Below are 20,945 nucleotides of genomic sequence, written 5' to 3'. Positions count from 1 at the left end.
CTGGGTCGAGCAGACGCGTGCTGCAGTCGGTTATGAAAATTGATCAAAAGAGCCTGGGTTTGGTGTTGGAAATCATGTTGGCTCGAATGACTTCCCAGGCTATCGCGTCAAACTCAACTGCGCCGCAGACTGGCAGACGCCCAGCGAGGTACTTAACCCTTGTAATTGGACAGAATGCCTTATGAGTGCGCTTACTGTTAAGATTATTTTCTCTCATCGCGCCAATCGAGCAACAAGTTAAAGCTGTACGACAGCGGCGTATAATCTTTCCTCACGCACGGGACGCCGGGAGGTAAAAATGTCAAGGCATTACCGAATGCTTCCTGGTGCATTGAGGCATAGATTTTTGCTATTTCGGGTGCTGTTGAATCGTCACGGTGAGTCGATCGAACGGTGAAGAATCTAGAGATCGAATATAGGCGGGACTGACAGCGCAAAGTTGCTGTAAGGCCCTCTCTTCACTCAGGCTTTGCAAAAAAGGATGTAGGCGATACGCTCATTCAAGCATAATCTTGGAAGACCGAGAGGGGACGTTCGAAGAGCATCGCCATCTTCTTGCTGAAAATGGCGCTCCAAAAGTATTCGCCTACATCCACTCCGGGTTTCTCCATCTTGGAAATGCGCTGGCAACTGGATCTCAAGTAATTTTGGGGTCGTGGCGGTGTTGGTGGGCGGCTCCTCACTTCGCTGAACCAAAGCATCGAGGCGCTTAGTACGGCGTAGCTTTGTGGATCTGCCCATGAACAGCTGTCAAAATAAGAAGCCGGGGTGCTAAACGGTGAATTACACTAGACTGCCCAGGCGAGGCCGATTTGTGGCGAAGTCAATTTCGCGGTTAGTGTTGTCGTGATGGTCAGATGGTGTCAGTGAGGTTGGTGGTGAGTGTTCTTGTCCCATCAACAGTGAGACACTAGCCATCATACATAACGGAACGGCAGGTAAGAGGTAAGCATACCCCTTCAAGATAATGGAGATGTTGGAGGTGTTGGGTATGTAGGTGAGTTTCTTTTTGGCAAGACAGCATTTGTTATTTGATAGCACGAAGCTCCACAAACGCGCTGTGGGAGGACTTCCGGCCCGAAGTCTCATGCCATATCGAAACGTGTTGCCTCCGCACTTGCTCTCAAACTTGGTTCACCTTCACCTTGCTAATTTCCCTACTCTGAGACCTTCGCACTAGCTTCCGCCGAAGTAATCACCGGAACGACCTCAAAGTCCACGATATCATTCCAATTGCTGATCCACTTATCCAATAACTCTCTCGTCTCCGTCTCCATCAACTGATAACAGCGCGTCAGGTCGTCGCTAACCCAGCTTGATACGTATTTCAGCCCTTCCGGGGCGAGTCGACCTTGTGATCTGAAACGAGCGTAGACGGGCTTTGGGTTTCCAGAGTGGAAGCGTTCGATCACCATGAAGAGCATGCTGAAATTCGGCACTTCAGATGGAGTAAATAAAGGAATGCCAAAGGAGAAGAGCGAGGAGAACGAAGAGTAAGTCGGAGATGAAGACGATGATATACTGCGAAGTCTTATCGGAGCTGAAAGGACAGGGGCACAATACGTCGTATATCGAAAAGTTCGATAGTCCACCTGTTGCATCCTTGTACGAAAGATTATTGCTAACGCTGCATAGCACTAGTTTGTGACGTTCTTGATCACTTGCTTGCGTCCTCATCACTTCAGGTCATGAATACCACATCCACGGTCAAGAGGGTCGAGACCTTCTGGCACCAAACATATCCAAGAAAACCACAGTGCATGCTCGACAAAACGAGTTTAACGAGAAAGGCACTTGGGAGGCTTGAGCCCTTGGGCTGAACACGAGAGTTGAGAGTGCGGTCTAACGCAAGCGCTTAGCCAATCAGGGCGCATGATTTGTGCATCCCCCTGGTCGAAGATCACCACACCCTCGTGTTCTACCATCCCCCAAAACCCCTCATCAAAGTCTGCGACTTGAGGCAACTCTTTCTTTGCGGCTTTCCTACTGTTAACCCGGCCAATGTCTTATCCATGGGCGAAGAAGTCAACCCCCCCACCTCGGACCATAGTGTAGCTGCTGTATCACGATCCAGCACCTCTACGACTGCAGTGTGGAAGAGCGTCCCGCAGTTCGAAAAATGCGACCAGCTCTGCGACGAACTGGAATATTCTCTTCAGGAATCGGAGAAACCATACAGCCTGTATAGCCATGGCCCCAGACAAACTCTCCCGGATGCGCCGCGAATACCGCTCAACTCATGTCTCCTGGTTTCGTACTGCCTAGAAGACCTTGAAACGCTAGGACTAGACAAGCTTGGAAAACGGCTTTGGCTTGTGGGTCCGCGCCCGAACCTGCGCTCTCTCACTGAACAATTGACCATTGGTCGACAAATAATCCTCACCGAGAATCCTAACAACCATCTGATATGGGATGAAGATCTTTTGTACCTAAAACCGCTACCAGCCTATCTCTGTTCCTATGCCTTCTGGGAGTACTTACTTGATCCATTCAACGAAGCTATCAATCAAGACGAGCGAGATAGGTTGAGAGCAACCTCACTAGGCTTTTTAAGGACCTATGCATCTCTCATACGTCGGCGTTCGGACTTCATGATTGCACTGAAACATGGTCTTCTCTCCTCCTTCCCCAGCATTACGTTCGAGGACTTCACGAAGTTCATCATGGCCTTCGAAGGACTCCCAGAGAGTGCAGTGAGCATGCGCTATCGGCTCGGCGAGCTACCTCTGAGCCCGCTCAATTTTTACAGCGCACTCTTCCTTCACCGCTGGCATCTACACCGTTATGAACACCGATATTCTGCTTACTTCAGCCGGTACTTTCCTGTTATACTGTTTTTGTTTGCCGGTTTTAGTGTAGTATTGAGCGCAATGCAGGTCATTCTTGGTGCCAAATCGTTGTGGGAGACGGAGAACAAGGGCTTGAAGAAGACGCTAGGACTGTTCGTTTGGTTTGGGACGGAGGCTATTGGGTGGAGCATTGCTTTCGGCATCCTGCTAGTGATTTGGTGGATATGTATTTCGACAACGGATGAGTTGAAGAAAAGGAGGATGAAGAAGCAGTGGAAGAAGAAGCAAGCCGAAGAAGTGGCTATGGAGGCATAAATGAAAGGTTTTATTTGACAGCATGACAGTGTTAACCCCTTGCCGAAGTATAGTGATGCGTATATATACATTTCTAAACCAGGTTTCTCACAGTACCGAATGTAATCCGTGTGAATATCTTCCGTTGACCCTCCTGCTGGAACTAGAGAGAACGTAACGGGATATAGACATATACAATAAAAACCCACCGTCACATTCCCTGTGTGGAGCCCTTCGAGTTGATACTCACCTAGGAAGGTGGGGTGGACTCCCACGTGACGTAATGCGGACCCGGGTTCTCGGGAGTGGGGCCGACGGGCATTTTTCACCTTTCACTTCAATCTCCCCCGTGTGAAGGAGGACCTCCATCACCCTCTATCACTACAATTTCTTGGGTATCCTTGCGGACATCTCAATGTCCATGTGCGACGACGACGTACCTCAGGCAGCTAGCCTCTAAGCGTCTCTTTGCATGGAGTTTACACGTTGGGATCTCATCTCAGCAAATGCATCCTCGCTGTCCTACGCAAAAGACCTCATAAGCTATTTGTAGACCAATGTAACCTGTTGAAGTTTTTAGTGGGCAGTTTCAAGGTTGCACGCCTTTTGCTAATCCAACGTAGTCCCGGCGAATCTTACTACATTCCGTTCACATCCCACTCTCAATATCAGCCAACAACTTGTGATCTCACCGATCACTGACGGAAGCCTGGTATGCATATCATACAGCACACCAAAGCCGCTTCGGAGTTTGCCTGTCTGATGTCGTTCGATCTGGTCCGAGTTCAACAGAGCATTCGCTTTACAGATAACTCCTCCTTGCCATGAACAGCTTTATGAAGCAATAACGTTGACATGGTGAACGGAAGCCTGCCACACCACACCCTGGGCCCCACAGGCGGCCATATCAAACAGTTCCATCCCGACATCCGATCGGTTCTATGCAGCCTCAGTAATCTGACATTGTCGGCAACCCGCCCTCTTCCAACACCTCTGGCCAAGATACCAAGCCCGTCGGTAGTCGGTGAACTTGAGGGGCCATTCAGTTGAGTATATGGGCTTATGCCGCCGCTTGGGAGCCAAATATTGTCCACCGAATGTCTCCACTGGTGACCGTGCACGATTGCTCACCTCTACCCTGCGGACTCCGCCTGCTGCAGCTCCGCCAATTGTCTGCAGGTCGCTCCTAGAAGCCATTTGCTAAATTGTGCTACACTCGCAATCTGCACCATGAGTTGGCAGCTACGATGGAACATGAGAAGGTTTGGTTTTTGATATAAAAATAGCATTCTTTTACTGCTCTACCAAACTTAGCAAGGGATTGACAACTTTCAACTGTCTTGTTTATAATCTGTAGCATGCGCTAACATGCGGTAGTTGTCAGCCGCCCTTCGTCGAGCACTTATTCGGCCTTTTCGAAAGACAAACCATGAATGCGCAAGGTCATGGACCTCGTGTAACTGACCTCTCCCGATTCTCTATAATGGTGTTCGCAATCTATGCTAGAAACGCAAACGAAGTACTCTTTGTGCTCATCGGAAAGCCAATCGGCTCAAAGCGCTCGTCTTCAGCTGGTGTGGCTGCAGACAGCTTTTACAGCTTGACCGTATTCCATCCACATGTGACGAAGAAGGAGCCACATTACTACCACCAGGTTCCTGGAAACGCCCCAAACTGAGCGCTGTCAGCCTCCCACTGTCAATTGAACAACTCGACCTTCGCCAAGGATTCTTTGACAACAGTAGGTGTTGTGCGGTGCACTTTCTCAGAGGTTAACCGCGCGAATACCCCTCAATGTGTGCATTTCGTTCCATGCTCCATTACCCCCAAATTTACTCACGTTGCATTTTCTTCACATATGCGGCCGACCGAATTTGACCCAGGGGTTAGCGAAGCACGGGACGATTTAGCGAGTGGCTATTATCTTGGCCATGTTGGATCCCATAGCAGCAAATTCTAGAGAGCTCCCGGGTAGGGTGAACCTTCTAACAATAGCACCGACACCTTCAAATCTGTTTCTGGAAGTGAAGATACCACAGATTTGTTGTCGTTATCGATAAGATTCAGTTGGCTGGCCTAGACCGCTTTTCACACCGTGGTTTATTGCTTGTTTCGCCTCCGTTACCAAGGTTCAGTCACGCAACAATCAGTTCAGTCTTTACGTGGAACATTCTACCAAGTAATGATGAAAGCTTGACATTGAAGAATGCGTTCATCGCTTTCCGCCTATCCACCAGCTTCTGCAAGCAAGTCTATCTGCTGGCATAAACAAACTCTCAAGAGGTTCTTCCACACATTCTCCTTCCAGCATGTAGCTAAGTCTTGTCAGCAATGTTCCGTATTCCTAGCTCTTCAAGGGAGTATTTTCGCTACACCAATTCAACTTCGGAATGCATCGCTGAGCGAAGCTAAGCCTACTGCCTACGCCTTCTCGCAATGCGTCCCGGGCCATAATGGACCCGCCTTTAAAGACATGTCGATTAGATGGGAGTATGTGTGGCTTAGAAGGACACAGCATGCTAGCCTGGTACATGATACTTTTCAGCCCTGAAAAAAATCCATATCTTGCATCTAAACTCCAATGACAGGATCTAAGTCCTTGACATTGCCTCCTGTCAGACTCTAATCTTTAGGTAATCCTATCCTATGACAGGCCACCCGGTTGCGGCGCAAGCTAGCTTCCGCTTACTGACATGGCCTTCGTGTGAGGACTCTCGGGAAATGCTTCTAGCCAGGTCCGACTTGCGGCTTAGCCTCCGCCAGTCAGAACTTAGGGGCTTCTGGCGACCAGCAAGATTAAAATCGCGAACATGCTGACTATAAGGTAGTATGAATATCGGACGGTGCACGGAGAGTATCCCACGGCGCAGTTGACAAGCATACGCAAGTCTTCGTAACGGTTCGGGGAACATTCCTTTATCAATCGCCCGCACGCCTAGTGATTTCCTATTCTTCCTCCGTTCCCATTACCTGTTGCGTGAGCAGCCAGATGGCTGCTACAACATCTGCTGTGTTGGTGTCTTCAGGGGCCACTACTCCTGCGGCCTCATCGATAGACATCAATAACGTCGAGGCAAATGAATCAAGCTCTGATCCGTTCAGGTACAGTCACGGCCTGACTGGTGTCGACCAGCCTGCGAATTATCTTTACGTCAATCTTCTCATCACAACTGTCTTTACTATCGTACTCCTTACTATCGCCTACCGCATCCTCACCGCTATCCAGCGTGATCGACGACAGGTCACAGCTATCAATTCTCCACCAACCTTCAATCAGGACTTCTGGGCTAAGAATCGATTCTTCTGGTGGGGGGATTTTAAGAGATATCTAGTCTATTCCCCACTATGGAGAACACGCCACAACCGCGAATTCCAGATCTCGAACGCTGTCGGCATGGGGACACTCCCATCCAGACTGCAGCTCATAATTATGGTTGTATACAGTGTGAGCAACTTAATCTACTGCTTCAGGATCCCGGAACCACCAGAGCACGATGACTTCCACAACAAGAAAGAGATCGCAGCTTTCAGGGGACGCTGTGGGTCGCTGGCAGCATTCAACATAATCCTGACCATACTTTTTGCCCTTCGAAACAATCCCTTCATCTGGTTACTTCATATCAGCTATGACACATTTAATCTCTTCCACCGGTGGACGGCTCGCCTTGTCTTCCTAGAGTCTGTCGGGCACGTTGGAGCTTGGATGTTAAACACCTACCGGACGTCAGACGATGGAATGGGCAAGATGAAAAGCATTAATTGGGTACTTTCCCAATCCGTGTCGTACCAATGGGGACTCTCAGGGTTCATTGCCTTTTCCATCCTTATGATCCATTCCCTTGGCCCGCTGAGACACGCTTTCTACGAGACCTTTCTTACCCTCCACCGGCTCAGTATCGCCGCCGCCCTCCTCGGGGTCTGGTTTCACATGGCCAAGCACGCACTTCCACAATTACCCTGGGTGTATTTATTCTTATCCTTTTTGTTGCTGGAATTCCTTGGTCGAGCGTTTCGGATCATTTACTACAACTCATCTTGGAAACGACGAACATGGACCAAGGTCACCATCGAGGCCCTTCCAGGAGAGGCAAGCAGAGTATCATTCGAACTCGCACGGACGTGGACCGCAAAGCCTGGGTCTTCCGCCCACATATATCTACCATCAATTGCATGGTTTGCTTCGCATCCTTTCTCAATTGCCTGGTCGAAGCCGAGGGAGGATGTTCAGGTGAACGACGAGAAATTACCGAAAACGATCAAAGACCTTGAAATCAAAGATGGACCCAGTACCGTCTCCTGTGTCATCCGTGCTCGCACTGGGATGACCCGCAAGCTCTACAACAAAGTCTCAGGATCAAAGTGTGGGACTGTCCAGACCTGGGGGATTGTGGAAGGTCCATATGGGGGCTATCACTCTCTGGATTCCTACGGAACTGTTGTTCTTTTCGCTGCTGGCGTGGGAATCACCCATCAAATCTCCTTTGTACGGCACCTCCTCATAGGCCACAATAACCGCTCTGTTGCAGCGAGGAAGGTCTGTCTAGTCTGGTCTGTTCAAAATCCAGCAATGTTTGAATGGATACAACCCTGGGTAGACGAGATCATGGCTTTGCCGAACTACCAGGATGTTGTTCGCATCCACCTCTACGTTTCGAGAAGGCAACCCAGCCATGATAGCGCTGCTTTGCCCGCCGGCGTGGACGTCTGGTACGAGCGTTGCAATCCCCAGGAAGTGGTTGACCGTGAGGTATTGGCGCAGGTTGGCGCCATGGCGGTTACAGTGTGCGGCCCTGGGGCTTTTAGTGACAGCGTCAGAGCGGCAACACGGAGAAGGACAGGTATCCGAAGCGTTGATTTTATTGAGGAGGCGTTCTCCTACTGATCTGGGTTTGAGGTGACCGATTGACATGACTTATGACTCACTCTCTTGCCATTTAGCCTTTTCCTTGTACTGCACATGGGACCTAGAGCGGAACATCAACAGGGAGGACGTTAGATATGGAACCTGTTACTGGACTTGGAAAGCATACGTAGAATATTTGTATCGTTGGCTTATTTGGACATGCCACATTCCATTATGCGTTCTCGCAGATGGCGATCTATTTCCATTCAACATCAGTTTTCTTCTCTTTGTTATAGTTTCTATTAATACCACTATTAGACAAATTTCCTTCACTACCTTAAAACAAGAACAATAAAAAAATCGAGGAGCATAATCTGTCTCTTTACCCTCGACTCTCATTCACTGCCCCATTTATTCCCACCGGCAGTGAGATGTTGTTCACATCTTTGGGCATCTTTGGGCACAGCGTAACTTGCACAAAGTCGCCCCGTCAGAATTGCCTTTTCAGCCTCTTTGGTAACCACAGGAGTGATGGGAGCGTGCAGGCGCCACATGGCGTTATTAAGTTGCTTTTGAGCAACCCTTGAACAACGCATGGCTCACAACGCCACACTGTCAAATTAAAGCTCCAACGGTCAACGGGCAACGCAAAATTACGACAGATCTGACAACGGCGAGAAGACCTCGAACCTGGGTCATCGTCCCACAATCGATCCTTCGACTCCTCGTATCTCACTCCGGTCTTTCAACCAAGACCTCCACAGGCACCTTGTACATCTATTCATTCAGCTGAGGCCCTATGCACACATGCGAACCAATTCTCCGCTGCAGAGGAGGCTAGGCTCTTTTTGTGCGACGTGCCGGACCCTTATTCTCTTTTTAGCCCACCTGAGACGCAAAGCAGGGACGCATTTAGTATCAGCGAGTGGTTACCGAGAGACCGCCGACACTAACGCCACAACTCGGGTTCAATGCGCCACTTCGTCAAGCATCGATAAAGTAGCGAGGGAAGGTTGTCACGAAGACACATGAAGAAAGGACATTAAAGGGGGAAATAGGAGTTGATTTCGGACATAGACGAGACACTCGCTGAATCACGAGTTCATTGAAATATCCGTGGAAGTGTCACAACAAAATGTCTAAGCTTAAGTTCAGCTCGTCTGGAGATTCTCGGCTGATTGACACGACGACATTCTAGCTATCTAATAAGGGCATCGGATTGGCCAGTATGATCACCACCCGTGGCCATAGCTCCAGCTCTAAGAGTCAGGAGGCCTTCGGCCTTGCGTCGGAAACTAGAACCTAGAGGTAGAGTGAGGCAGTGAGCTATTTTCCACATGTTCTGCAGCATGCAGTTTCCCAATATCGGACGTTTACCAATCAGAGCAGTTTGGATTCATTCCTCACGTCAGTTCGGGAAACATGATTGGAGGGCAGTCTGTTGAGACGGCATGGATTAAGGCCGCGAAGTACCATGGAAACAGCTGAACCTAGGTGCTAGTGAATTGAACAAAGGTACGGAGTAGATATCGTATCATTGTTACAGATTTGGCAGAGGGACACTCTTCAGCTTTCGAATGAGGGCATTAGGCGGAGAAGTAGCTCTGAAGGGAAACGAATTGGGTTCGCATTTTTGCGGGTTCGGAGCATGAACATATTCTGAACTGTTGAAACACTAGTAAGAACATAATAAATGGAAGGAGACTTGGAGGTGGAGGTACAAGCAACTGCCAAGGGACCCAAGAACCTGGGAGAGCTTAAACAGACCACCTCTCGTCCACACCAACAACTCCCCTATCACCATTATCTTGTCAGAAAACCACCACACCGGCAACAACTTCATCTGCGGGGCATATCTTACCCTTCGCCGACCTGCAAGCTGAAAGCTGTTGTTAGGTCTCGTCTCCAGCCACCAGCGCTATTCACCGTGTCGATGGCCCGTCTTCGGAAGTGAGCCATGGTACAAATGATTGGAAGCATATTTCATCATGTGCATAAACGATAACCACGTCTTGATAGCGCAATACGGCTGACTGGAGGCAATAGCGTGAGTCACATTGGTGCATCCGTTATCGGTCTCACCTCGCTTCAATCCCGTCCACGGTGGCATGAAGAGAGGTTTGTGCACTCTGCATGTTCGGAACTTGATTCTCAGCGATTCGGACTTTCTTGCAGATAACAAGGTATGATTACGCAGAACGTGGTTCTTCGTTGTGACAAGATTCTATTACTGCACGGGGTGTCGTCTCATACCATGGAACATGGCCCAGGGCAGAGTTACTCTAATATGCCTATTGCTGGAATTAGAGAGCTTATTGGGAGGATGCCAATTTCTTCTCTATTCTAGCTCCTCCCTATGTTCCGTCGAATGTGCTAACATGCAGTATACTTCTCTCACACGCTCCAACCGCTCTTCTATGGTTCGTCTTTACTGATAAGCGTAACAGAAAGGCCCAGCAGTGGTGCTCACAAGTTCCTTGATTGCTAGTCCTGAGCCCACAACTGAGAGATCGACCTTATCATTCAACGTTCCCGTGCTGCCACCAAACATTGAAGTGCTTCCTCCAACTGTCATAACCCGTTTCGATGGATCTTGATTTTGCCAGATCCACCAAGCCCTATCAATCATACCATGGTGTAGGAAGAAGGCTGGGTCTCCAGGGCTAATGAAAAAATCACCTCCTGGGTCACCCCAGATCGAGAAGTGGCCGGCGCTGTGTACTCCGAACTCTACAATTATCATGTCAGTCAATTCTACTATGAAAGAGTAGGCGCTTCTTACTCGATGCCGTATCAGTCTGCATCTGATCTTGGAATGCTAGGATTGTGGTGGGTTGCGTGATAAGGGCTTGGACATCTTTAGTCCGGAGGTATGATTTGGTGAAGTAGTCTGTGATGTCTCGCCTTATGCATCGAGGATTGTACCCAAGGCCATCTGACTGAGGGTTCGTTGGGATCTTAACATCGATAGCAATTGACATGGGTCCCAAGTTGACAGTCATGTTCTTGAAGGGACCGGTCGAGATGCATCCACCGCCTTTACCAGCTGGCACCATGACATTCGCTTGTCCGGCGGCATGGCCGCCGTGTGCGACATAGTCTCCATTACCTCCCATAGATGTGTTCGTCCCGTCAAAGATTGGTGATTGAAGCAAATCTGCGTACTTTCCCCAGTTCCAATAAGGCTGTGACCCCTCGTATCCACATTCAGTCCTTAACGCGTTTTCGTACGCCCAAGTGAAGTATCTATGCCATGAAAGGAAGTTTGCCTTGAGACAAGTTAGCAACGAGGTAGTCGTACTGACTGCTAAATTGTTGACGAACCGTTCCATGGATGTTCAGCGTTTGTTGGAGGTGGACCGCAACGAAGTCATCATATCGGTTCTTGGCTCCGGGGACTTGACCTGCCGAGAATTTGCTGGGCTTTGATATGATACACTGAACAGCCTTCACGTATTCAGCTCTCTCCTCAGTGGTCAAATTCCCATATTCCCGCCTGATGATCAGTTTGTCTCTGGTACATGAAGAACTATGGGTCGCTCCATCGGATAACGAGCCGTTGAGGATCTTGTAAACATTGTTCAACGATGTGGCCGCAAGGTCATCGACTGCATCAGCAGAAGCCAGTAGGGGGGAAACGAAAACGAAAACGAATATGAAAATGAATGAAGCAGAAAGCCTCCGAAAACCCGCGGAAAGTGCCATCCTAGAGGCGTGGAAAAGCAAACCTGAATCCCCGATCAGACTCAATGGGCTCGAGTTCGTAGCCTTTCATATAGCTGACCATACCCAACCCTCTCAATCTCGCGAGAATGCAATTGTAAAGAGCAGCATCATTTGCGCCTGCAAGATAATATCTGCGGACGCTGTGCCGCGATTTTCGCTCCAAGCGTCGTATTCAGCATCATAGTCCGAAAAGAGACAAGTGAACATTCACGATCTTCCTCAGCCAATAGCCGGCAAGTCATCGCAATAAGGCTGCCAAGCGCAATTCCAGCTGCCAGGGTACGTGAGCGGAAAGTTTGGAGGACACGAGCACAACATGACATGGAAACCGAGAATTTCGCTTTGTGTCCGTTCCGCCGAGCGATGGTTGGATATTGCTGACAAGATTGTATGCGTTCCAATCTATCTCTTGCTGTTGGATGGAGGCTGATCAGAAAGGTCTATTTTACCCAAATTAGATGTTCTGTATATATTAAGCGTCTCTTACCGTTCTGCAAGTGCTATGTGAAGAGTTGCGGATGCCAGATAATTGACTTCGGAGAAGTAAGGAGATCTTCCTGACACACATGGTTTTTGTTGAAGGTACAGCAAGAGACATAGACTCAAGGTCCAGATCTGTCCCAAACACGTGCGCGCTAAATTGATGATGATGATGTCTTTATTACGCCCGGCTCTAGCCTAGAGGGCACTAGTGTGTTATTACCTAAGCGCTTCCTTGGTGATGGCTTAACTCCTCGTAGCCCTTACATGCCTCTTGCTCCGCTATCCGGCGTAGTTGTTACATATCCCCCTGGCGCGCTAAATTAGTAAATCTAGCATAGCTTGCGCACAGACCTAACATTAAACGCCAGCAGCCTCACGACTTCCAAGGTTGCCCCTAGCACCATCGTTCCTCTCCTAGCCTTAGTAGCTTTCATGCGCTCCTTACCTATTCATCCTCAATATTTTTCACGTCGGGACTCTGTTTCATTTTGAGGCTGTCCTATGAGCGCCTTACATTAGTTCAATTCTAGCTTGTTGATGGTAACAGCAACAGTGCGGATAAGGATCACTCGAAACATAGAAACACTATCTTTGCCGTTATTAAGACAGTATCGCTGCCATTTAGAGGGTACGGGCGTTTCTTCTAAGAAGTACGCTCTACTGATCCATCTACTTCATTCCTAGCCATAAGAGTACAGGTTCAAACCACGCCCATAATCTGATTCGATTCGACAAGATGCAAAAATGCTGCCACCCTTAAGCCTTCTGACATTGCGAGTACCATTGATCAGAGTACACGCATTTCAAGCCCGGCGCGCAATTCTTTGTACCTGTATATGTTAGACCGCCACACTGATCGTACAACTGAGCATAACCTGTTGCTGCAGGCGGGTTGGCGGATGTCGGTTTCCCTGAGGTTGGTTGGTTGGGCACCTGGCCTGGCCATGTCCGGTGTGGACGAGTCCACTGGCCGCCCCATGGATAAGTGGCTGGTGCACTGGATTGTGGCTTCGAGGTTACGACTGGTTGTCCTCCTCCAGAGCTGTATGGCTGGCATTGCGAGTAGACTGAAGATAGTCAGACATGTGTGGCTTTCTCGGAATTAACTTACAGTCATCGAACTTCACACACTGGGAATCCTTGCATCGGTAAGGTCCTGGCCAGCCGTTGCCGCCACACTGGTCCCAAACTTGGGCAATTGTCGGTATCGGTGTGCTGCTCGTAACAGTTGGAGTAGAGCGGGTACTTGCCGGATCCGGGAGGCAGTAGTAATGGTTTTCATCCACATATGTGCAGACTGTCCCTGACACGCAAACAGTAGGGCCTTTATACGTCGCTCCGCCGCATTGGCTACCCTGCGCGACTGTCCCGGATTCAATTGGAGCCGATTTTGTGGGCGTCGGGGTCACTTTTCCGGGTACAGGATCGTCATTTCGTCGGCACCCAGATACGTAGGACAGTGCTTCTGGACACGTCACTTTCTCCCAGCTAACAGTGGGATTATCTGTGTTCCGGAACCAATCGAACCTCCTGTTACGATCAGTGGGGGGTGATAGTAGGAAGGAGAGAGGGATCAAATACCAATAGCATCCAGCTTTCAGTGGGTCTGGAAGCGCGTTACAGTCCTCGCGATGAGCTACTCCTCCATATGAAGCACCCCACAAGTCAGTTGTTCCTCCAAATTCTTTTGTACACCTAGTCACGTTAGATTCGCAGCCAAACGCAATCATGCCTCAAACCTACCCCTGAAGGTTTCCTTGGCCACCTCCTGGGATGGCTAGGTCAAATTGGTCATTGCCAAGATCAGAACCAGTGTTCACTACCTGAACAACCATTTGCTTCCCGTTTACGGCGCCAGATGTGAATGTAAGCCTTTGCGTAGTTAGCTGGTATGCTATGAATTGAAGAGTATTGTTCCTCTGCTTACTGATAGCAAGAGCAGCACCATGCCGACTCATTGGAGGCTGCTATATTCACGCCTGCGAACCCATAAGACAGGTCATTGCTCGCGGCCCACGGGCTCAGATCAGAGCAAGCAAAGGAGCCTCCTCCACTTTCGCATCCATCTCTCCTAGCCGGAGAGTTAAGCAGATTGTCAACGTTATCACAGCTGATAACGGGACTATTGACTAGAGCTTTGTTGCTCCACGAGCAGGAGTTCTTGCAACAAGACCATCCCCTTGTTGTTGTTCCCGTGCCTTTGGTTGCACTGCCGGCGCCAAGCGCCATGTCGAAGAAGACCGAGGCGAGGAAGGCTGGGAATATAGTCTTCATGTTAGCGTCGGGCTACCGATAGCCGATTCCCGAGAGACAAGATGTTAGGGTAGGAAGTTAAGGGAGGGGCAGGTAGTAGTGAGGAATGCTCTTTTTCCCTCGGAGATGCGAGACACTTATGTATTGACCTTACCCAGTGTTAGAATCACCGAAGCGATCCTGCACTCCGGAACGCGGGTCAAGATATCCAGTGGAAGAAGTTCTTTTAATATGATTTAATAACTTCTCTCGACGGTGTCGTGGACACGGACCTCTACAAAGGTTCCTAGGTCGACCGTTATTCCCACCTTCTGGACTACATGCATGGATCAATTTCGTGCACGAGGACGCAAATTGCTCGATAGTAGATACAAAAACACCTATTACACAGCCTTACTCGGGCAAAGAGCGTGGGTTCTAAGTTACTAAAATTCTAGACTACTATTAAACGCTCGGACACTCGAAAGTGTCCAGGCACCCGAAGAGCGTGAATGAACTGGGTCAAAGCTTAACATTTGGATAATGTAGGTGTTGTTCCTGTCTCTACTTTCCCCCTTCCGGATGCTTCATTTTGAGCAGCACATCTGATAAGTTATTTCACGGTCTCACCCCAGCGCGGCGGTCAGGGATGGGTAATAATTTGCAGTACATTTACGTAGCGTGGGTTGTGTGCATTCAACTGGAATGCCATCTGCCACTATGAAGATATGCAAGCATATCCATCTTGGCACCAATCCGGCTCCCCACGGCGATAGCCAATGCAAACGTGAGTCTTTCTCCTCCACCTCCTTTCTGCCCTCACGCTCCAGTTAAAATGAATTCTAAAAATATTTGACAGAAATACCCATCTTAGGTATTCGATCAAAGAAGGCATGGTATATTGCTCCCGCTGCCCCCCTTCAGGACGACTCAACTTAAAATAATTTATACTCGTACCCTGTACCTGGAGTGATGTTCATAACTGGTGTTTCCTAAGACTCGGAGCGTGTTCATCCGAACGTCTGGTACACCTATGCGGAATCATGAAGCGAAAGTGTCCACCCAGGCTTCTGGAACAAAGACACTTCCTATGCACGTGCGCGACTGGGGAGCAGACACTCAACAAAGCCGACTTCCACCCCTTCAGTCCTCTAGAAGTCGTTTGTAGGCGGCTGGATGTCGCTCGGAGGGACAAGTGTGGGATTTCGATCATCCTCCATGATATGAGATTTTTGTGCTAAGATAACGCTGCATGTACAATGGTATCTCCAACTACATTGTGCAGGAGTGATACAGGAACTCTAGGGCCTACAGACAAGCGAATAGCATGATTGTGCACACAGCATGTCTCCAAGGACGACGTATGGAAGGCTTTTTCTTTCGAACCGACTTCCCTTTTCAGTGAGCCGACGTAGTCCTCACGAGATGAGTGAAGTTAGTTCTAAATAAAGGCTTCTGTCTGTTGACGACCATTCAGACCCGTAACACATGTCTCGCTGCCGGAACCATGGTAATGGTTATCTCCACTCGTGTCGGTATATCACCAATGGTCTCGAAGCCGTGTTTATTTGTTGCCATGGTTGTTATCGCAATGCTCGATGACGATTCGACTCGTGTTCGGGCAATGGGATATATATTGTATTCATCAATGTGTACCTTTCCAGATGCGTGGGTCATCATGCTGGTGAGCACAATCCCTGTCTGTTAAGCCTACTCAATCAACACAGGGTATTTAATTGGTCAATCCTGACCAATATGTCCATACCAAGGCATCACTTCAAATTCTTTGCCTCTTGTGGCTGAATTTTAGACAGACTATCACCACACCTACAGTGGCTGGCTGCGTCCTGCAGAATCTGTCGTGAGTTGATTCTGAGGTGATATAACGTGCGTATTATAGCGCTTTCTAGATTTTACATGCTGGGCAGGACATCTCCCGTAATTCAAGCCGGTCAGGAGATCGATATTTCGGGTCGATCTGCGCATGGTGCGGAAAGGTCTGAGAAAAGTGGCAAGTCTCTGGTTCGCACTGGCCGCCCGTTCATACCCAGTTCTCTGGTATCCTTCTCGAAGTGTTCTAGGTTCTTAATCCAGACCTTAGTTGTGTGTCAAAATTCCATCCTAGCCGCTTACAGCCTGTATGCACGACCATGCATATTTGGTTCAGAGCCTCTTCCGGAGCAACTCTTCCCAAGAAGCGGGACCACGCGGTCAATCAATCTCTGAGCGCACACAATTCCGCATTCGGAGGCATGGATGCATGGGGCAAATTGATATGCTGAATGCTTCGCGGCTGCTGGATGCTCAAACACATGGGAGACGTGCTGCAAGGTCGATGCGAAAGCGAGCTTTAACATAACGCTTTAGCTATCGCACTTCGGATAATCGGCACGATACGCGCATCTTGTATACAAACAGCACACGGTTTTAGGACCTCGCCATAGGCCGATTATGGTGTGGTTAATGAGGAGAATCACTGGGGCTCACACATGGGACAGTGCTAGAGAATCGTCTCAACAACCAAGAGAAAGATATATCGAGATTCGAGGAGAATACTATTCAGAAGGCTCTCCGCCTAGAGAAGATTTCTTACGGGTATAAATTTGTTGTGCGATTCCCCGAGCCCCTTCGCTTCTATGAGTGACCCTGGCGCATTGTTACCTGGCACCACCTCTTTACAACCTCCACACGGGTCTGATCCGGGGCTTGGCTATATTCTACTTCCCCTTGAGACTTGAAGGCTTCCGTAACTGAGCGATTTCCGCCAGGTCTCAAGCCTTGGATCTCCCGGTACACGCCTGCTGATGTATAGCCAACAATCCCGCAAATACCTGATTCTCGGGTCAGTTCACAAGCATATCACGCGTCGAACGAGTCATTTCTTACCTGCAGCTGGCTTGCATACCATACCGCCAATGCCTTTTCCAAACCCTTTTGCGAAGCCCGACGCCCCGTCTTTTCGTGCTCCTTGTAGGGGTTGAATAAAGAACCCACTAATACCATCATACACACCGTACCCAAAACCCTGTCTCTTATCAGTGGGTTGGTCTGGAAACCAGAGTGGATATTGATTACCTTTGCGCTGACTTTTATTCCACTTCGGATATCGGTTACGTTCTCGTACTCTCGAACCTCGTCGCCATAGAGCTTTGGCGCATTGTGGAATCCTCGTGTTAAGTTGTGGGTAAACGTCATGGGAGCTTTGACACCGGCTCCAACGATTCGTCCAAAACCTTTGCCCGTGCTTATTGCTACTTGTTTATATGCGTTGGAAGACAGAGCTGGAGACGAATTTCCATGACTTGGCTGTTCAACTGTCGGATCTAGGGTGCGGTCTACAAAACCAACACCTGATTGCGGTGGTTCGATTCCAGCCACAGGTTTCCTCCTCACACCTGATGCTAAAAATGGAGCAGACTCGTCTACTTCAACCTTAGATTTGGAATTGGTAACCGACGCTTCTTCTAGTCTTCGTTTTCGCTCAACGTCGGCAATTCCAAATTGTCGATATGCCTCTACGGGTCCTTCCACCAAACCCAACAACACATCACCGACAGTATCGTACGTGGCGAATGCAATTGCGGACATGGGATCCGAAGGGTCTCTTTTAACACCAGCTGATTGCGAGATACTGGAGTGTTTGATCAGTCACATCTTCTATTATCTGCGCCAAATGGCTACACTCACAGGTCAAGGTCCTTACTTCTTATTAGACCCTCCTTGATTAGAACCTCAGCTGCAAGCGGGGACAGTGCCAAATTCCTCTTCTTCACAAGCCACACTGCTGGACGCTTTGGAAGCAGAGTGCATTTTCTTACATGCGCAGTTGAAGCATTCATAGCCAATTCCTGGAAATACACTGGAGGAAGCTCTGTAGGAACTGGGGATAGCGTGTTTGGTGTGCTTGGTGCCAGCGTTCTCGGTTCGTCTTCTGGTATATGAAGAGACTCTTGGAAGTTTGAAGGGCCTGGAATGCCCGTCTTCGAATCATCAACAGCTTCCGCATCGAGTGTCTGTTCATCTTCCGCTGCCGACATAGCATATGCGGGTGGTGTAACGCAGTATAAATCAGCGTTGCTCATCGTCTCGGCACGAAGGAGCGAAGATCTGTTGATGCTGTTGGTGCTAGATGCTGTCATGATAGGTGTTGGCCTTTCGGAATTGCTACGTCCTTAGATTTAACACAACCTCAGCAGTAGAATGTCTCTATTAAGTATCAGTATTCGATTGCAATGTAAGTCATGCTCTGCCCCGGTTTGACGCGTAGGGAGAGGTGTTGGAATTCCTATTTCCGTCTCATACTAACCACAATGGGTTAGGCTTGAGAGGCAGCCTCGAAGAGCGCTTGGGGCGCAGACGAATGACACGTCAGAATGCCCAACACTTGAATGAAACTGCTCCGGTCACCTTCAAAATCGAATTCCCGGTGATGGGCGTTGGACGTGAAGCGTACGTCTCATACTTCAACTTGTGATCTTTGACGTCCTACATCTCCAACTTGTTAGTGAACCTTTTGATCTCGTGCTGCTTGAATGCCACTAAAACAAACTTACGGCCGCTGAATGCAGAGAACAAACTATCCATGGATTTAATCATAGGGCGAAGGAAGGAGTTGTGAGAGGAGAAGTGCGAGATATAAGATTCGCAAGCTCTACCGGATCGGGAAGATATATGAAGATACCATACCCCGCCAAGACACGTTGAGGTGCGCGTTTTGCCAGGCTGAGCGGCTCTCGATCGTCAATCCTCCCACACTTTCGTCAACTCGTCTCGTTTAGCCATCAAGCAACCCTTCGTTTTCTTTTAACAGTAAGCTCGCGCTCTTCTCTCATTGTCGTCTTCCAATGAGACAGAGTATCCACGACTATTCTATTCTCGTTCGCTGGGTCGATGGAAACGCCATCGGCGAGCCTAAGGAATGCAAGAGAAGATAATGCACTCACCTTCAGATTTCTATTTACCAAAACCTTCGTTGAGGATATAGATGTAACACGTGGACGGCCGTAAATCACGATGCAAGCATATGTCCTATCCGCTGTATGTTTCGATTCAGCGCAAGAGACTCCTTTCAGCGAAAGTTCCGCTCAAAATGCTGGCCTGCATATGTATGAGGTTGCTCATTTTCGACCCTTTGCAGATCACGGGAACTCGAAGCGTTGGACGAGGTTCATATGCATAATACCGATAGCCGGTCCTTACCTCGTGTTCTTCCTCGTAAAATTCGGATTCGACTTCGAGCCGCAGATCTGAAACTCGTTTTCAGCTCTTGCCCCTGAGAGCAGCCCCTGAGAGCAGCCCCTGATAGACGTGCTCCCGGCGAATTATAATTCCGAGCTTACCTAGCAGAAACTTTCGACAGCATATATCCTACCTCTTATCGTCCCGGTAAGGGATTTTGTCTAACAAATTATCGAACACAAGTCATTATGTCAGAACCAACTTGGCCAAATGTTGGCCAGCAAGCTTCTTCCGTATCCGACCATGCGAGTAACATACGGGTCGATATCGAAACAATCCGAAAGTGTACTGCGGAACATAAGGATGCGGTTCCACACCATGTCTTCGATCCACTCTCGGTCAGCATTCTCAGTCTAGTAGACAAAATTCTTGATCAGCCGAGTTTGAAGGATGTCTTACAAGCGATAAATCGTATTGATGAAAACACAAAATCTATCCTCGAAAAGACTTCTTCTTTCCCCCAAAGGTCCGCTGAGGCGCCATCTCATCAATCTCAACCCTCAACCCTCCTAGCAGATTTCGAGCCTGAGGTAGTGCCGGAGCCAATGTCCTTGGAAGAAGAGGCTAGATCTGTGGGCGTTCCAGCCCAATTCATCCAACGTATACCCACATTACCGGAGTCAACAGTAAGGCACACAATCAAGGCCTATCGTGACATACGAACAAGCCAAGCCAAAAGGCAAGATTCATCAACAACCCAAACTACTACCATTTCCAGACCCACTCCTCCAGTGGCTACTAGGATGACTGTAAGTGCCAGAGGAAGCTCTTCCAAGCTTGTACTACAGAGTCAAGCTCTGGCCCATGGTATGCTTCCAATGGCAGTACATGAACGAAAGGAATTCTGATCACGCAATAGGCAGTGTTCATGGTAGAATCTATAGTCCACTAAACAAGGACACAAATGAGATACGAGTCGTTAAGATATCTCCTCAAGTAGACCCAAAGTTCAACGTTAGTTGCGAGTTCACTATAGTCTCGTTAGACGCCAAGCCAGTCTACAGAGCGCTGTCCTACACCTGGGGAGATCCGAAAGACACACTCCCTATTACATTGAACGGCCATCGCTTCGAGGTCACACGTAATCTCAAACGCGCACTCCAACGCCTTCGTACGCTAGGGACTGAAGTATCAATCTGGATCGATGCAATATGCATTAATCAAGTCGACATGGACGAGCGTATGCACCAAGTCCAACTGATGCGCGTCATCTACCAAAATCCAGAAGAAGTTATAGTCTATCTAGGGGAGCCGGTGTTATATCAAACGCCTCAACCCAAGGAGGCCCAAAACGAACCATGGGATGCCAGCCTATTCACGTGGACGGGTGGTGCGAATGA

General features: G+C 48.9%; 10 protein-coding genes across 10 annotated transcripts; 4 read left to right on the top strand and 6 right to left on the bottom strand.

Moving 5' to 3' along the window:
• Positions 1 to 1,083: 1,083 nt before the first annotated feature.
• BDR25DRAFT_302533 (uncharacterized protein) lies at positions 1,084 to 1,534 on the bottom strand. The gene has a single exon (XM_033689817.1). The coding sequence runs from the start codon at positions 1,422 to 1,424 to the stop codon at positions 1,158 to 1,160; it is 267 nt and encodes an 88-aa protein (XP_033549809.1). The 5' UTR covers positions 1,425 to 1,534; the 3' UTR covers positions 1,084 to 1,157.
• Positions 1,535 to 1,861: 327 nt separating this feature from the next.
• Positions 1,862 to 3,141, top strand: BDR25DRAFT_302532 (uncharacterized protein). The gene has a single exon (XM_033689816.1). It carries the CDS (start codon positions 2,013 to 2,015, stop codon positions 3,102 to 3,104), a length of 1,092 nt encoding a protein of 363 aa, XP_033549808.1. The 5' UTR covers positions 1,862 to 2,012; the 3' UTR covers positions 3,105 to 3,141.
• A 36-nt stretch (positions 3,142 to 3,177) lies between these two features.
• On the bottom strand, positions 3,178 to 4,280 carry BDR25DRAFT_353275 (uncharacterized protein; the record flags this gene model as incomplete). Its single annotated transcript, XM_033695147.1, has 12 exons — positions 3,178 to 3,246; positions 3,293 to 3,381; positions 3,413 to 3,418; positions 3,447 to 3,494; positions 3,569 to 3,600; positions 3,639 to 3,692; positions 3,737 to 3,762; positions 3,818 to 3,857; positions 3,890 to 3,953; positions 3,980 to 4,022; positions 4,046 to 4,189; positions 4,230 to 4,280. 12 exons carry the CDS (start codon positions 4,278 to 4,280, stop codon positions 3,178 to 3,180), a joined length of 666 nt encoding a protein of 221 aa, XP_033549807.1.
• A 33-nt stretch (positions 4,281 to 4,313) lies between these two features.
• Positions 4,314 to 5,668, top strand: BDR25DRAFT_353274 (uncharacterized protein; the record flags this gene model as incomplete). Its single annotated transcript, XM_033695146.1, has 9 exons — positions 4,314 to 4,350; positions 4,402 to 4,420; positions 4,461 to 4,657; positions 4,714 to 4,824; positions 4,853 to 4,996; positions 5,031 to 5,107; positions 5,151 to 5,333; positions 5,392 to 5,573; positions 5,629 to 5,668. The coding sequence occupies 9 exons, from the start codon at positions 4,314 to 4,316 to the stop codon at positions 5,666 to 5,668; spliced, it is 990 nt and encodes a 329-aa protein (XP_033549806.1).
• Positions 5,669 to 5,954: 286 nt separating this feature from the next.
• Positions 5,955 to 8,150, top strand: BDR25DRAFT_302531 (ferric reductase). The gene has a single exon (XM_033689815.1). It carries the CDS (start codon positions 6,073 to 6,075, stop codon positions 7,963 to 7,965), a length of 1,893 nt encoding a protein of 630 aa, XP_033549805.1. The 5' UTR covers positions 5,955 to 6,072; the 3' UTR covers positions 7,966 to 8,150.
• Positions 8,151 to 9,492: 1,342 nt separating this feature from the next.
• BDR25DRAFT_353272 (uncharacterized protein) lies at positions 9,493 to 10,189 on the bottom strand (the record flags this gene model as incomplete). Its single annotated transcript, XM_033695145.1, has 5 exons — positions 9,493 to 9,653; positions 9,694 to 9,763; positions 9,799 to 9,824; positions 9,853 to 10,132; positions 10,163 to 10,189. 5 exons carry the CDS (start codon positions 10,187 to 10,189, stop codon positions 9,493 to 9,495), a joined length of 564 nt encoding a protein of 187 aa, XP_033549804.1.
• A 165-nt stretch (positions 10,190 to 10,354) lies between these two features.
• On the bottom strand, positions 10,355 to 11,713 carry BDR25DRAFT_333195 (Di-copper centre-containing protein; the record flags this gene model as incomplete). Its single annotated transcript, XM_033692811.1, has 4 exons — positions 10,355 to 10,656; positions 10,709 to 11,195; positions 11,251 to 11,455; positions 11,655 to 11,713. 4 exons carry the CDS (start codon positions 11,711 to 11,713, stop codon positions 10,355 to 10,357), a joined length of 1,053 nt encoding a protein of 350 aa, XP_033549803.1.
• Positions 11,714 to 12,891: 1,178 nt separating this feature from the next.
• On the bottom strand, positions 12,892 to 14,409 carry BDR25DRAFT_219561 (uncharacterized protein; the record flags this gene model as incomplete). Its single annotated transcript, XM_033684973.1, has 5 exons — positions 12,892 to 13,202; positions 13,247 to 13,665; positions 13,717 to 13,830; positions 13,879 to 14,007; positions 14,063 to 14,409. The coding sequence occupies 5 exons, from the start codon at positions 14,407 to 14,409 to the stop codon at positions 12,892 to 12,894; spliced, it is 1,320 nt and encodes a 439-aa protein (XP_033549802.1).
• Positions 14,410 to 17,001: 2,592 nt separating this feature from the next.
• BDR25DRAFT_366188 (uncharacterized protein) lies at positions 17,002 to 18,517 on the bottom strand (the record flags this gene model as incomplete). The annotated part of the gene is made up of 5 exons (XM_033696941.1): positions 18,055 to 18,517; positions 17,821 to 17,998; positions 17,443 to 17,673; positions 17,254 to 17,392; positions 17,002 to 17,198 (listed from the first exon to the last, which is right to left on the bottom strand). The coding sequence occupies exons 1-5, from the start codon at positions 18,504 to 18,506 to the stop codon at positions 17,002 to 17,004; spliced, it is 1,197 nt and encodes a 398-aa protein (XP_033549801.1). The 5' UTR covers positions 18,507 to 18,517.
• A 1,967-nt stretch (positions 18,518 to 20,484) lies between these two features.
• BDR25DRAFT_199867 (HET-domain-containing protein) lies at positions 20,485 to 20,853 on the top strand (the record flags this gene model as incomplete). Its single annotated transcript, XM_033684376.1, has 1 exon — positions 20,485 to 20,853. A coding segment is annotated over one exon (369 nt), but the record flags the coding sequence as incomplete, so codon positions are not given.
• Positions 20,854 to 20,945: the final 92 nt, after the last annotated feature.

The sequence above is a fragment of the Lindgomyces ingoldianus genome (assembly GCF_010093535.1).
Source record: "Lindgomyces ingoldianus strain ATCC 200398 unplaced genomic scaffold BDR25scaffold_10, whole genome shotgun sequence".
NCBI lineage: Eukaryota > Fungi > Ascomycota > Dothideomycetes > Pleosporales > Lindgomycetaceae > Lindgomyces > Lindgomyces ingoldianus.
The sequence above is the reverse complement of the archived record's forward strand: the minus strand, read 5'-3'. Positions and strand labels throughout refer to the sequence as shown.